General features: G+C 39.7%; 1 protein-coding gene across 4 annotated transcripts in view; it reads right to left on the reverse strand.

Annotated features, from left to right (window-relative positions):
* Positions 1–14,117, reverse strand: part of LOC125686592 (leukemia inhibitory factor receptor-like) — an 85,477-nt gene that overhangs the window by 23,977 nt on the left and 47,383 nt on the right. For all 4 annotated transcript variants that reach the window (XM_048930736.1, XM_048930735.1, XM_048930738.1 and 1 more), the window contains 5 exons: positions 6,032–6,182; positions 5,165–5,285; positions 3,022–3,170; positions 805–968; positions 81–255 (listed from right to left, as the gene is read on the reverse strand). In XM_048930736.1, coding sequence (XP_048786693.1) covers positions 81–255; positions 805–968; positions 3,022–3,170; positions 5,165–5,285; positions 6,032–6,113 — 691 coding nt within the window. In that variant the 5' untranslated portion in view covers positions 6,114–6,182. The remainder of the gene's footprint in view (positions 1–80; positions 256–804; positions 969–3,021; positions 3,171–5,164; positions 5,286–6,031; positions 6,183–14,117) is intronic.

Below are 14,117 nucleotides of genomic sequence, written 5' to 3' on the forward strand. Positions count from 1 at the left end.
CCTTAAATCTTTTCCTCTGACTTTGCCTTAGTTTTCATAAAGTACTTAAAGTCCATGTGGTACTAACAGAACATACATACCAGGAACTACTTCTACTGGGCTCCAGTCACTCCAATCCTTGTTGCCATCAAACTGTGTTATATTAATATAACGGCGAATCCTTGCATAATGCGATGTACACTCCAAAGGCATGTCTGATTTCCAGTTCCAAGAATGAATGATGTCTTCATGGGTCAGTTTTGAATTGTAAAATTCCTACAAAGTTTTTCCCCCAAAAAACAAAAAGATCATGAATGGTTGTTAGCAAAGACACATAATCTTACAGCTGTTAACCAAATGGGAAAGTGAGTGAGGTTAATAATAAACTCACAATGGATGGTCACAGTGTTTCATTTAACTTTCAACTGCCTTATGAATTCACTTGGATAAGAGTCTAAGACACTAAACAGCCCACCAGCCAGAAATACCAGAGGGCACACATTTGAGGAAGAGTAGGCAGCTTGCTGTGCATTTCAAAAGGTATATATTGTATCCCAGTATTCAGGGCCTACTCCATGTCCCAACTTTTTCAGCATGAATTTCTTGTAAATTTTAGCCTGAGAATACATATTTTATCTTTTTTCCTTTTCTAAAAAACAAATGTAATGGAATAAGGTTAGAAAAACTGGGGATGTCGTTTCCTAAACTCTGGTTAAATTTAGAAGGTACTGTGACCTCAAGATACCTACTGATTAATTCAGCTGACCTACTACAACACTGGAGACATAATCTGCACATTTATTTTTCAAGATGAAAAGAACTTACTCGTGTGACATCTTCCATTGTTTCCTTACGGAGTATCTCAATCTCCCAAGAAGCGTCCACTCCATATGGGAAGGCTGATCCATTATCACTCCACTTCAGAGTTAACGTGGAAGTTGAAAAGTCAGGTGTTAAACTAAGAATGCGTGGAGCGAGTGGAACAAATGCTTGAAAGAGAGGGCAGGAAAAAAAAACAAACATATTGAAATTATTAGTCAGCAACACCAGCCCTACAGGTGTTTAACAGACACATTTCTGCTCTGAACTGGCTAGTAGCCATACAAACATATAACTCAACCTCTGTGATTAGAACAAGATGTGCTTCGTCATTACTTGAGCAGAAAAGTGCTGAGGACAGCACAGGTGCCAATGAGTCACCAGGTAGCAGCTTCTTGCAGACATGTAATTCAGTGATCATGAATTGACCTTTCCTAATGTGTAGCAAGGCAGGCAGACAACTTTCACTCCACGCCACAGAGTGTACTACAGAATTGAAGTGTACATAAGAATACAAGAAGAAAGATGTAAAATCCACCAAAAAAACAAAAAGGTTTTAGAGACAAGCAGAAAAGAGGTGACTCAACAAAAGTGGGAGCAGAGAGATAGGAGAGCAGAAGCACAGCATGGAAGAAGCTCACATGAGGCTCTGGAGAGGATCATGAGGAATATGATTTTAAGATACAAGAAATAGGGAAGACATGACATCGTGATAGAGACATGACAAGGAGATTAAACAGAAGCATATCTTCTACAAAAGGACAGTAGTGAAGCAAGAGGCTGAGAGGCAAGGGTTACAGCAGTTCAGATGGTATTGGCCCTGGTGTAGGATAAATCTGGTTTTTAAAATGCAACTTGGGTACTGGCCAAGACTGAGAGCTTGCAACATGTTCAGAATGATTAACACACTAGCCAGGATGTCTTGTGAAGCGTGAATGGGTCCTCCTGACTGGAGTCAGACACATGCTGGGGAACCACATTGTGGGAATCCATTCCCCACATATTTTTCAGTTCTGTTTTGTTCACATTTCCTAGCAGCTCTAGCCAGAACCAAAGACTAAATTATGAGTAAGTGCATCAGATTGCCAATGCCTATCTTCAATTCACAGCTGAGGAGCTGGGATGATCAGTGAAGTTGCTGCTGGAAGTGAAGAACCAGAAAATATAAGCTGAAGGAAAAATCAGCTGTCGACTAGTTCAAGTTCTGCTTCTGTAAGAAACGCCTGGAAGCAGGTAGTGCTGTTAAACTGACTGATAGCAATCAGAGTTGGAAATACACAACATAATGTCAATGGCTAAAACTACTGGAGCAGATTACATGGCAGTGGTTTTGGGTGACTGTCATAATTTCAATACAGCTACAGAGAACCTGGAAGAACATGCACTTGAAACTCTAGGGACAGAGGCTGTGGGCATACATATTGAATGAGATAAGGGGATCTCCTTTTGAACACTGGACACCAAGTTCAGTGAAATTCCTCAGAGCCAAGCAAGCCACAGTACTATTATCAAGGTAGGAAGCAATTTAGTGTAGGGCTCCACTGCCTCAACCTGCAGATACTTTCTTGCTTTCTTCCACTTTTGGGAGAAAGGAAGTAGGAAAAAGTCTGTTTTATTAAACTATGATACCACATCCAATAGGATGCAGTAAAGGTGTTAAGCATAGATGTCTTTGCTGAGTTTCACATAAATTTAAACAGAATGGACAAATTCAGCATGTATTAAGAAAACATGAGTCTGTCATGAATGATGCTTGATATAACTGATCTTAAAATATTGCCTAGTTGCAGGAATAAACAACTTAGTTCTGTAGTGGTTCAACATTTAAGAAGGGAGAACTGGCACTAGGAATTTTAATCTGCCTTCTCCCACTCAAGTCTAAGCAAATGCACTTTATGCTCCATGTAGGTACTTCAGAATGTAAACTAGTAACTATTCCACAAATCCTTTCTACTATGCAGCAAAGAAAACAAGAACACGGAGCGATTGGAAGGATCTAACAACATTGGGCTTTGTTTCCTCCTCACATTCTGTCCTTGAATTCTCTGTGATGAGGGGGTTCAGGATTTTTTTTCCTCTGAGGAGAAATAACAACACACTATGTATGGCCAGATTCATGTGGATTCATTAACATTCTATATACAGGAACACTGGCAAACAAAAATGCAAGCATCTACACTTAACAGCATTTCAGATATGTTAGGTCTGAAACCCGACACTTACAGATGTTTTTCTTGTGAATTTCAAAGCGTCTAGTAGCAAAGGCTGTTCCAGAAATGCTGTATGTGGTTATTTTCATCGTGGTGGAGCTCTCTGGGACTGGAATCTCAACTTTTTTCTCCTTAGTTTTAAAACACTTTGGAATGACGTCACTGAAAAGACAGAGAGGTTTAAGCAGGTATTTCAGCTGATAGGAAGTTAAGGCAAGCTAAGTCATATCTCTAGGATACTAACAAAACACAGATTCTCTGAAATGTAGCAAACAGAACTTCATATCAAATACGTCTTTGTGAAGAGTCGCAGGACTTGGTTGGCAGCAGATTAATAGGCAGTCCTCTTCCCTCAAGCCACTTTAATCAAAGTGGTAGACCATGCACTAGTTGTATAATGTGGCCATCCAGTTAAGAGAACACTTCAAAGTGAAAAAATGACTTTTTAACCACGAGATACTTTTCTAAAACCTATAGTTGCTACAAATCAGTATTTCAAAACAATTTAAAAAAAAACAAAAACTCTACAGTTTTTTCCTTACATTTCCTGACTCCATCTCTCTCAATTTCTTTCCAGAGAGATGACATGTGGATGCAAACAGTATGTTCACCCACCTGAAAACAAAATCAGCTAGCAGGGGAAGAACAGACTGCAGGGGAGAGAACTACTAAGATTCCAGATGGAAATGCAGTCTGCACACAGTATGCAGCGCTCAGCACAATGTGATCTGGCCTTTGTCTAAAGGTCATAGATACATACATAAAACAACAATGCATGGGTCAAGTCCCTTTGCTCATAATCATTGATATGCAACAAGAAAGGAAAAAAAGTTTGAAAAAATCCAAATCTTCCTCTTGAGGCAATGATAGGAGGAAGGAAAATGATGAGAACAATGCCAGACTTCCTGCTGAGAGATTACTACTCATTTATGAACTGGAACAGGACCCTGGAACTCCTATCTGCTGGAGTCAAGAGCTTGGGTTGAACTTTTCTGATTCACACAAAAGACTCTGAACTAGTGAAAGCCAGTTGAGACCTGAGTGCTCATAAAGGCTATTCCTATTATGTACTGAAATATCATTAGAGGATGTTTGAGCAAATGAAAAACAAAATTTTTTTCCCTCTGGGAGGTCTGCATGAAGCTCAGCCATCATTTTCTGCTTTGGGACCCAACCTTGATCTGCTTTGCTAAGGAAAAACAGAAGCAGCTACAAGGTTGTTGTTGTTCAGAGCGCAGTACCTTGTGAACTTTGCACTCCTAATCTCTGGCCAAAATATCACATATATGCAATTTTTGTATAGAAATAATAGCTGGCAATGCAGGAATAATAACTAAACAAAGAAATCAAGCATGTAGGTGGAAGAAGTACAGCCAAGCCCTGAGACCCCAAGGAAAAGTTTGGGCTGCCTGCAGAAGTAACAGGAAAAAAAGAGCGCAAATGTCTGGACTGGGAGAAGAATCAAGATACAAAAATGATTTGAACTCAGTCCTAGCACATGATAAGTATTTGGCAAGTCAGCAGCATGGGGAATTGCACATGCATTTTCATGAGTGAAAAACATACTGAAGATTTTATTTTCTTCATGTTTTTTTGAAATTTTTCACTTGCATTCACTTCAGAAAGGCTACTGGATATGTGGACTCATTTTCATACACTCTGATAAAACACTCTCCAAACAGCTTAAAATTTAAATAGGTTATAAGATAGCCACTAAGAGATTTTTAATGTTTTTTCCACATGTAAATCTTGACATTTATGTATTCTACCTCGTTGGCGCATAATATCGGGATCTGCTTCTTCCAACTATCATTTCCTTTTGGACTAAACCTGGTATGAAGACGTCCCTTATGAAAACTGAGTAAGGGCTAGGCAGACACACAGAGAACTCTGAGTAAAAGAGAGCATCTTCCAGCTCTTTGAAGAGATCAAGGAGGAGATTTTGGCAGGAGAACTGTTAGCGTCAAAGAAAACAACTTCATCAGAAACCCTGCCATTGCCTGAGTGCCTGTTGAGAGCACCAATGGAGGACAAGCGGCAGGCAGATTCTTAGGAGAAAAAAAAGCATTATGGATTTCACAGGCAGAGACTGAGGTATAACTATACTTTAATCACAGTTCAGCAGTTTGCAGTCAAGTAGGTAACGGAGGACTTACTCTGTAGTGTAACAAAACTCAGTTTGTCCGTGTCTTCTTTTAGATGACATATCCCAAGTACAGACCATTTTACGTAAATTGTGCGTGACACATTTTAAATTCTGGGGGTCCCCTTGAGAACCTGAAATTGTATAAGAACTACAGTCACAAAAATTTTGTAAATGACCAATTTTTGTCATTTACAAAAAAAATGGTAGGTCATAAATGGCCAGCTGTAAAACAACTACTATGGCTCATACCTGTAGGCATTATGTTTACATATTTACTGTACATATTTCTGGACAGTATTTTAAAACCACTGCATGATTTTTGAGTGCGCCTGATTATAGGCAACCACGGACTGAAGGATTTCTGGAGGTACGCAAAATCTGGGTTTATATTTGTGCACTAGACAAGCAGTTGTCTCCACAAAACCCATTCCTAGCCTGGCCTAATAAGCAGGCTTTGGGCCAATGGCAAAACCACAAGCAGTGACAATAAACTTAATGTGTTTTTGTTTTCCTCCATTGTCCCACATGGAGGACAATTAATGAGAGATGGGCAATTAATGATAATGTGTGAACTGTCACAGACAGCTGACATATACAGCAGAATGGCCTCAAAGCAGACATTTACATCAACTACACATGCAGGCCACCACAGCTGCATTATGGAGAATTTAAAACCCAGCTTTATGCTGATTAACAAGACATCAACGGCTGCTGGAATAGAGAGACCAGGTCTGGTGGTGTTTCCATCTCAAGGGTGGTGTGGGATCACACTGGTGGCAATTCCTGAACATTCATAATGTAGGAAGGCACCATAATTAAGTGGTGTCAGTAGAAACAGAAAAAAGGTAACTAGCGAATTACGTAACAACATACTCACCTATGTCTCGACTATGCACTAAGCTTGTTAAACATGAAATAGCTAGCGCTAAAAGACAGCGGAGGTTTGGATTCGTCCACATTCTTCTTCTGTTTCCCAAATGGCAGCTTCAAGTAGGAATAAACATCATCTTCTAAGAAGCTGGTCAGTTCTAAAATTGCAAAAAGAAAAAAGAACAAAAAAACCTCTTTGAAATTCTAGAGCTGCCACCACACAAACGCTACTGTGTGTTCCATCTGTTTTTCTTTTTCAGTGATGCTACCAGGTGTGTTACCACTGTTCTTTTCTCTGATTGGCAAGCAAACCTTTTTCACCGTCCCGACCACTCCCCAATGCACACTTTTTCAGAAAGGTATTTCAAAGATAATTTTAGGATTCACACATATGGGAAACACAACTGTACACAAAGCTCCTTCAGGACTATCTCATGCCAGAATAGACGTGGCAGCGCATTCTTCTAGAACAGGTTTCTTCCAGTGTAGATTGTATATCACAGTTACAGGAAGTCCTGAGTACCACAACTGCAAATGTCCTCTGCTTTGGGCAAGGGTCTAAGAGAGCAGAGTAGTTCATCTGATTACCTGGTTTCCTTTCCACTGTGATAACTCTTGCCTCTCAAACCTACGAGATGGCAGAACCAAAGCTGATTAACTGAGGATTGCTGGTTCAATATGCTGCTAAATGATAATTTCTAGAGCAAAAAGAAAGGAGGAAGAAAAAAAAAAAAAAGAAAAAGAAAAAAAAAAGATGGCCACATCTGCATCCCTGGATACTTGCTGCTGTAAATATTGACCTTAAGGCAAAAATCTAGAATATTATATTTAATGTCTTCTTTGAAGATGAATGGGTTTCATATTTTCCAAAGAGATGTTTATCAGAAACTGAGGAACACATTTAGTTCCACCCACACTTCAGACAACATCAGTTTTAGTTCTCAAAATGAAAACTGCAGGAAAGCTTTTGCTCAAGCTCAGCCTACTCCTGAAGCATTGTTTCCCAAACCACCTGAAAGCTTTGAAAACATGAGTTTTCCAGAGACACAGATCAGAAGGAGCTAGATCATCTTCACACAGGAATACCGTCGAGACACTCTCTCCTACAGAGCAATTTTTTAACGCTGCAGGCCAGCTCTTTCAAAAGAAATACCAAGTGGAAAACCACCTCTCCCCAGAAGTTTCTTCCAAGGCTAGATGTACCTCATCGTCTGAATAACAGGCTTGGTCTGAAAGCTTCTAATAATTTTAGAAGCCTCCCTTTACTGAAGTCCAGCACTCCCAGGCAGATGTTCCTTCATCTTTCAATACAGACATCTTTATCATTATTATTATTATTTAAGAAAATTTTCCTCACAGGAGACCTGGGAACGCCACAAAGACTTCTGCACTCCCCATCAATCTGTGTGCATTGTGTTAGAAGTGTAGCAGCATTATTTCAGATAATCCAGAGCTGTTCACAAGTGGCCACTGCTTTCTTTTGGTCTGCAGCATACAGAGGGAATGGCACAGGCAGAGCCGGAGCTAAGATTCTGTGGTAAAGGTCAGCGTTATATTTGGAGAGAGGAAACACCCCTAAAACTTATTCTATTTTCATCACATTCTCAAGTGAGTTCCAAACTTTTGTTTTCATACATTCTTCAACTGGAATAACCATGTCATGCAACTTGTTCAGGACCAAATCAAAAGTAGACAAATCCACATTAAGGACTAATTAAGAACCTGCCAGCACATAGAACATAATGCTGTCAGTGCCAGAAGCACCCACTGCATGTTGGCGTCCTTTGAGGGCTTCATATCGTATTTGTCCACATTACTCATGGAAATCTATGATGTAAGCTCCAGGTTTAAACTCCTTCACAAACCTCTCACTTCATCAGGAATCTGAAGACTGCTCTGATAGAACTGGGAGTTAACACGAACAAAACAACGGGCATCCACTCAATAAGTATATGTAAATTACAACTGACTGTTTGCGAGTACTCGCAGTATTTTTTTAAAAAGCCATTTCAGGTTTGCAATAAAGCTCATAATCAAAACTTCAAGTTGACAGCATCCTGATAGCTTGCAAAAACCAGGGAATCAAAAAAAAAAAAAAAAAAAAAAAAAAAAAGGAAAGCACTGATAGCACCTGAAGCAGAGAAAACTTTGCACTGTGAAGTTAATAAAACCCCGAAGAACTCACTTTCTAAACACACAGCTGTATGCAACCGTGCAGAACCTGTTTGGTCATGCCAGGTTTCTGAGGCAGGCAGCAGCTACACGTGCCTGTGTGTGGTTCAAAAAATATGCTTTCCTGCTTTCTTATATGTACTTTGGATGCTGCGTGGATACTTTAACATTTTAACAGTGAATTCCAAGAAATCTGAGTAAAACTGACTCTCCTAAATCAAGCAGTTTTAGTTTCTGTTTCAGAATCAGACAGGCACCAAAGGAAAGTTATGTGCTTCCATGCAAAGCATGACAAGTATCTAGTAAACCACAATCTTTCCTAAGAAGTGTAGTCTCCCTGGCTCTTGTCTTCTCATATACATTTTCTAGCTTGCTGAAAAGCTGCCAAATCAAAGACTCACATCCAGTAATTGAATGCCATTAGTCAGGAGAAAAGATACCCATTAAAAGGCTTGTTTTAATTACAAAGTTACAAAATAATTGAAGTAATTTTGAAATAGAAAGTACCCTTTCTTTGGATGAAAACTGCCTTTCATCTGTTGCAGGCTAATGAGATATGGAGGTTTTACCTTGCTCTGCAGAGTAATGAAAAGCTGTTACTCTCTAAGCAGATACACTGCTATGGCACAGGACAACATAAGATTAAGAGATACAAATTCAGGACAAGAGGTCCCAGTGTTGTTAGGAGAAGTCAAAACCCTATGCTAGAGTGCAACAGGAGCAACTGCTGCTAAGCATCTTCCAGTTTCAGGTCTGCATCTTCTTAAAATGAAAAGAAGGGGGTAAATCTGGTCTCTCCACCGGAAAGAGCAACTGCAGCTAAATCTTTTGTAATAGTGAATATTAAAATCCATCAGTGACAGGACATCCCATAACAGTCCCATCAGCCCAGGAAATCTATTCACATCACTCCACTGTTGGTGTTCCCCAACTGCTGCACAACTACCTCTTGTTCCAAGGACATTATTCTGCTTTCAAGGACACTATTCTGTTGTTCTTTCAGAAAATAAAGCACAGTTTATCATCTGACATACAGCAACCTTGTATTTACAAGATGACTGGAATCAGGTCTCCACTAGTTCCACTCTTAAAAACTCTATTTTTTTCACTTTTCCCAGTCCCCATTTCTAGATCTGTGATAATTCCTGGAATGCATCTGTGTGGACCAAAGCTGTTGTACTCTCAGATTCAAAGGTATTTCTGTCCCCTGAAGCCTTGAGCATTACCAAGCACAATGAAAGAACTTTCCTAAGGTAAACCTTTGAGTAGTATGTGTTTACACAGGCCATAATGTATTTGCTTTTCTCTCAGTGTTCAGACCTTGTTGACTCAATTGCAGTTTGTGATCCAGCCCCGGATGCTGCTGCATATAGCTGCCACGTAGCTATTTGTCTAGCACTTCAGAATCCATCCCCATCTTCAAGTGGGCTGCAAGCCCCCTGACTCAGCACTGCAGAATTAATCTTAATGAAGTTTCTTGTACAGATCTTTCACTTTCCTGATTTTAAAATAAGGAAAAAGCCTTCCATAATTCCACACTCATGAAGAATAGTGTGCATGTATTTAAAAGACATCTGCATGCAAATTTCTGCCATACCAGCAGCAAAGGTTTTGGTGTATAAATTGCCCATATTTAAGATCAGTTGCTAAAAAAAAGATTTCGAAATAACTTTGCTGAAAGCTACAGTATGTGGAGATGTTCTGACTTCTGCTCAGGGCTCTCTGGTGTGCAACTGGTCCTTGTCCTCGTGGCCAGAAAGAAGTTATTTTAAATCACTTTTTATGCAGGCAAGTTAAAGGAGGACAAACAGATTCAGATTCTTAATCACTGAAGTCAGAGGATGATGGTCCCTATTTAAAACAAAATTAAGGGTATGCATGCACACAAACTGGGAAAGCAGCCTCAAGCGAGCCAACAAACAGATTAATGCTAACTGTGGATTTCTAAAGGTGTTGTGAGGCATGCAGCATACCTACTGGCGGATCAGACAGATTACAGAGAGGAGATGATACTTCCAGTTCAACAATATGGGTCTGGGAAAATAATTGTGAACATCTTTCCTTCAAAATCTTGTCAGCTGTAAAGGTTAAGGGTTCTGTCACAAGCTCAGAAAACAAGTGGAGCACGAAATGTCTGACATTGACACGTTGACACATTCCCAGCCTCACCAGCCTTAACCGCACAAAGGGGAAAACACAAGATAGCTGCCATCTCTCCTGCCAACTGTGTTTCTTACTGTGCATTTCTGGGTTTAACTGCTTCTGCCTAGTATTTTAAAATATGGTTGATCAATTGTTTGAATCTTTTTAATATAAAAAGAAGTATTTCTTAGTCAGCTGTAACAGCTTAGTTCCTGAAGTATAAGACTTCTTCAAAGTTCTATTAAGTAATTACAAAGGAAAAAAAAAAAAGTATTTCTGTGTCTTCTGGTCTCAGAATGTATTTCATCGTCAAGTGCTTAGAAACAGCTCTGAACACAAACAAACAACACCAACTGGAAAAAAAAAAAAAAAAAATCAAAAAGCCTTTTTGGCCTGTCTCCTGCTGGCAATCTGATATGCCAGTCGCAACGCTGCAGATCTGGTTTAATAATTGATGAATTGAGGATCAGTGGTCACACCTTTCATACCTATTTTTGTGATCCACATGCAGGTACATAAAAGGAAAGGTTAAGAAGTGAACTTACCCAGAAGGCTCACAGAAATTATAAGTGGAGAGTACTAGATGAGATCATACACAATAAACGTAATCAACGTAATAGATCTGTACATCAATAAATTATCTCTAGTTATATTTTGTTGGGTTTCTTTCCATCATTAAAGTTATCATCAAAATAATTTAGCAAAAAAACAGAACAATAAATGCTCTCAAGGAAAATGATTGCATAGAATAGCACCAAAAAAACTGTAGAGACTGATGTCAGGCTGTATTTCCAGAGGCACTGAATACCCATCATCTCAAATGTATCCAGGCAGAAGTGAAGGTGCCAAGATCAAAACTTTACTGCTAGCGGAAAAACTATTCTGCTTCGCAGGTGGAGAGCATTTATTTTACTTGGCTTTGAATTTTTTTTCCAGACAAATATATTAATTTAATCTCCAAAGTGAGAGACAATGCTCCTATATCTGTATGCACAGATCAAGTTACACATTCACATCCTACTATCGCCAGCAGAATACTTTGAAAAAATTCCCCTATCTAAAATTCATGCCAGAAGTACACATTTCTGGGAAATAAAGCAAACTGCCAGTGCAGCTGACAGTAAAGACAATGAAGACAAAAACAGAGGACGAAGTGGCTTTCCTTAAAACAGCTTTGCTGACCCTAGAGCCTACAGTCTTTGACTTCTAGAGATAGCTGAGTAATATAAAAAGGAGAAGTAGAATTAATAAGATTTATTTGAGAGGTTTGGGCTATTTTTCAACAGAGTACATTCTTCCATCTCCTTAAAAAAATTCCCAGACTTGAGACAAAAATCTCTCTTTAACAATCTGAATGCAGGCTTTCCCTTTCTGTTTTATAACATGGCAGCATTCCCTGTTATAAAAGATTTGCAGGACATGAATCACTAAAATTGTTTATAAATGAAGGCTGAAGACCATCTGGGAATCTGGCTTTCCCCAGTTCTGAGGAATTAACTTAAGAATTCACTAGCTTTCTTTTGGAAAGCTGATGAAATAATTCAAATTGCCTATCTGCACCAGCGTAACCTCCTAATCTGCAGCAGAGGAAAAATAAGTTAGCAGCATTAAGGTATTACACAACTAATGTGCAAGAAGGCACAGGGCCATATAACTTGTCCTTTCAGACATATTTTGTTGTGTTTTGTTTCTGCGAAGCACAAGTGAAAAACTCCCTCCTCACCACTTCCTCTGGCTGCCGAACAGCAGCAGCTTCACAAAGGTGCCGGGAAGCCACTGCAGGATGCTCCTGCTCTGCAAGGTGGAGGAGGATGTCGAAACACAACTCACCAGCTCAGCTCAATGACCAACGCTTCCACAAACTGATTTTGAAAACTGCTGGTCACCAGCGCCATCTAAAAAGCCAGAGATTTTACAAAGATTGCTGAATGCAGCCCTTTCACCTGGCTCAGAGTCTCAAGGACAACACAGCAGCTGCTCTCACTTCTCACTGTTACCAGTTCCTCCTTGCTTTCAATCTGCCAGTTCTCCTGAACACTATGGAAATACAACCAAGGAAACCATTGAGAGCTGATGGATACTTCAAAGAAGAAAATCAGTATGAGAAAGCGTCTGCACCTGGCAAGGAGACAAGAGAAAACTCTCGGAAAAGGACTTCCTGATGTGAGGAAGGTGATGCAGGTATTCTGTGTAAGGGCATAGATGAGAAAGGGTTGAAGGCATTTGATTAAGAAATGAACAAGTACCACAATCCAAAGCTGATTTCAGGAAAGCATTTAGTGCTTCCTTGACATCACAACACAGATACTTGATTACAAAACCTGATACCCAGAAGATCTGCTGTTAAAAAAAAATGAAAACACACAGGTGAAACAGATGTCAAATGGTTTGATCACAGCAATGGATACAATCCTGAAAAAGGATTGGGATTCTTTGTTAAGGAAAAAAAGCTCATACACAAGAACACACTACATGGCTTATAGGTAGCACTGGAATGTCCCAACATTCCTGCTGGAACAACCAGGCTGGAGGGAGGAAAGGGCAATGATACAGCAGTTAAGCAGAGCAGTATACTGAAAGATCAGAATAAAGCAAAGAGATGCTGTAGGAATCTATGGTTTATTCTTACCACAACTTAAACAGAACACACTAGATGGTATTTGGGGGATTTTTAAGCTAAGTTTGTATCCTGTACAAACTTAATTCTCATTGAATTGTTCCTGCTTTCAATTAATTTATAGGCTAACTCAGGAACTTCTAGTCCTCCAGAGTTATCTGCCACGCCTTGCTCAGCACACATGAAGACAGTCACCACCCCACATGCTGCATGTGATGCTCCCGACGCGGGACCTTCAGAAGAACAAAGACTTCCAAATGAAAATCAGGTGTCTAAATCCTGAGTTTGGAAGTCTGTTTGTATCAATTACTACCAAGCATGTGGTTAACTACACGAACATCCATCACTACTAGGAATACAGCACTGCTCTCCAGATGGTGACAAAAGAAAACAAATTCTTCTTAGGAACACAGTGAACCCTAATAATACCAAAAATAGATTAAATACTTTCAGTATATCTGCAAGCCTGTGCATGATTTATTGCTTTTACACGCTAGGAAAATGTTATCGTGGATTGAAGCTTACACGCTAAGCCTTACTAGACATCACAGAAAGCATGCTAGAAAGGCCTGGATTGCAGTAGGGTGAAGGCTGACTTCATGCTGCAGCCATTTCCTCAGCAGGGTCTCTGCATCTAGCTGCAGAACTCCGTAAAGCTTTTAAGTAGTATTTTGAGACCTCACCTCCCCATTCTGAGCAAACTGAACCTGGGAAGCATGTTCAAAGTTTATGGCAGGGGTAAGAGAACAGCCAAAGCATTATCAGATATGCCTGACTTCCTTAGGAAGTTAGCTCAAATTAATAAGCACAGATTCTTCTTCCACAGTGGTGCAGATGGAAAACACCTAATCATTTGAACAAAGAACAAAGTGGAGGGGTGAAGGTTAAGGAACACTGTTAGCCAATGAGAAACTTAGCTTCTAGCTATTATGCTGTGCAGTAGAAGGAAACAGCTACGAGTCACTTACACACTAGTATTTTAACCCATTCAAAAATTGTCTTGATACTAGAACTGGCAAATTAATAACGCAATAACATGAAGGACTCTACTTTGGTATTTGCGTAAATCTGATACAGCTACACACATTTCCTGATATGCTTGAATTTAGTGACCTCACGGTCACACTTCCTTGAATTCTTGCACTTCACAACACAGCTTGGA

This window comes from Lagopus muta, chromosome Z, assembly GCF_023343835.1.
Source record: "Lagopus muta isolate bLagMut1 chromosome Z, bLagMut1 primary, whole genome shotgun sequence".
Lineage (NCBI taxonomy): Eukaryota > Metazoa > Chordata > Aves > Galliformes > Phasianidae > Lagopus > Lagopus muta.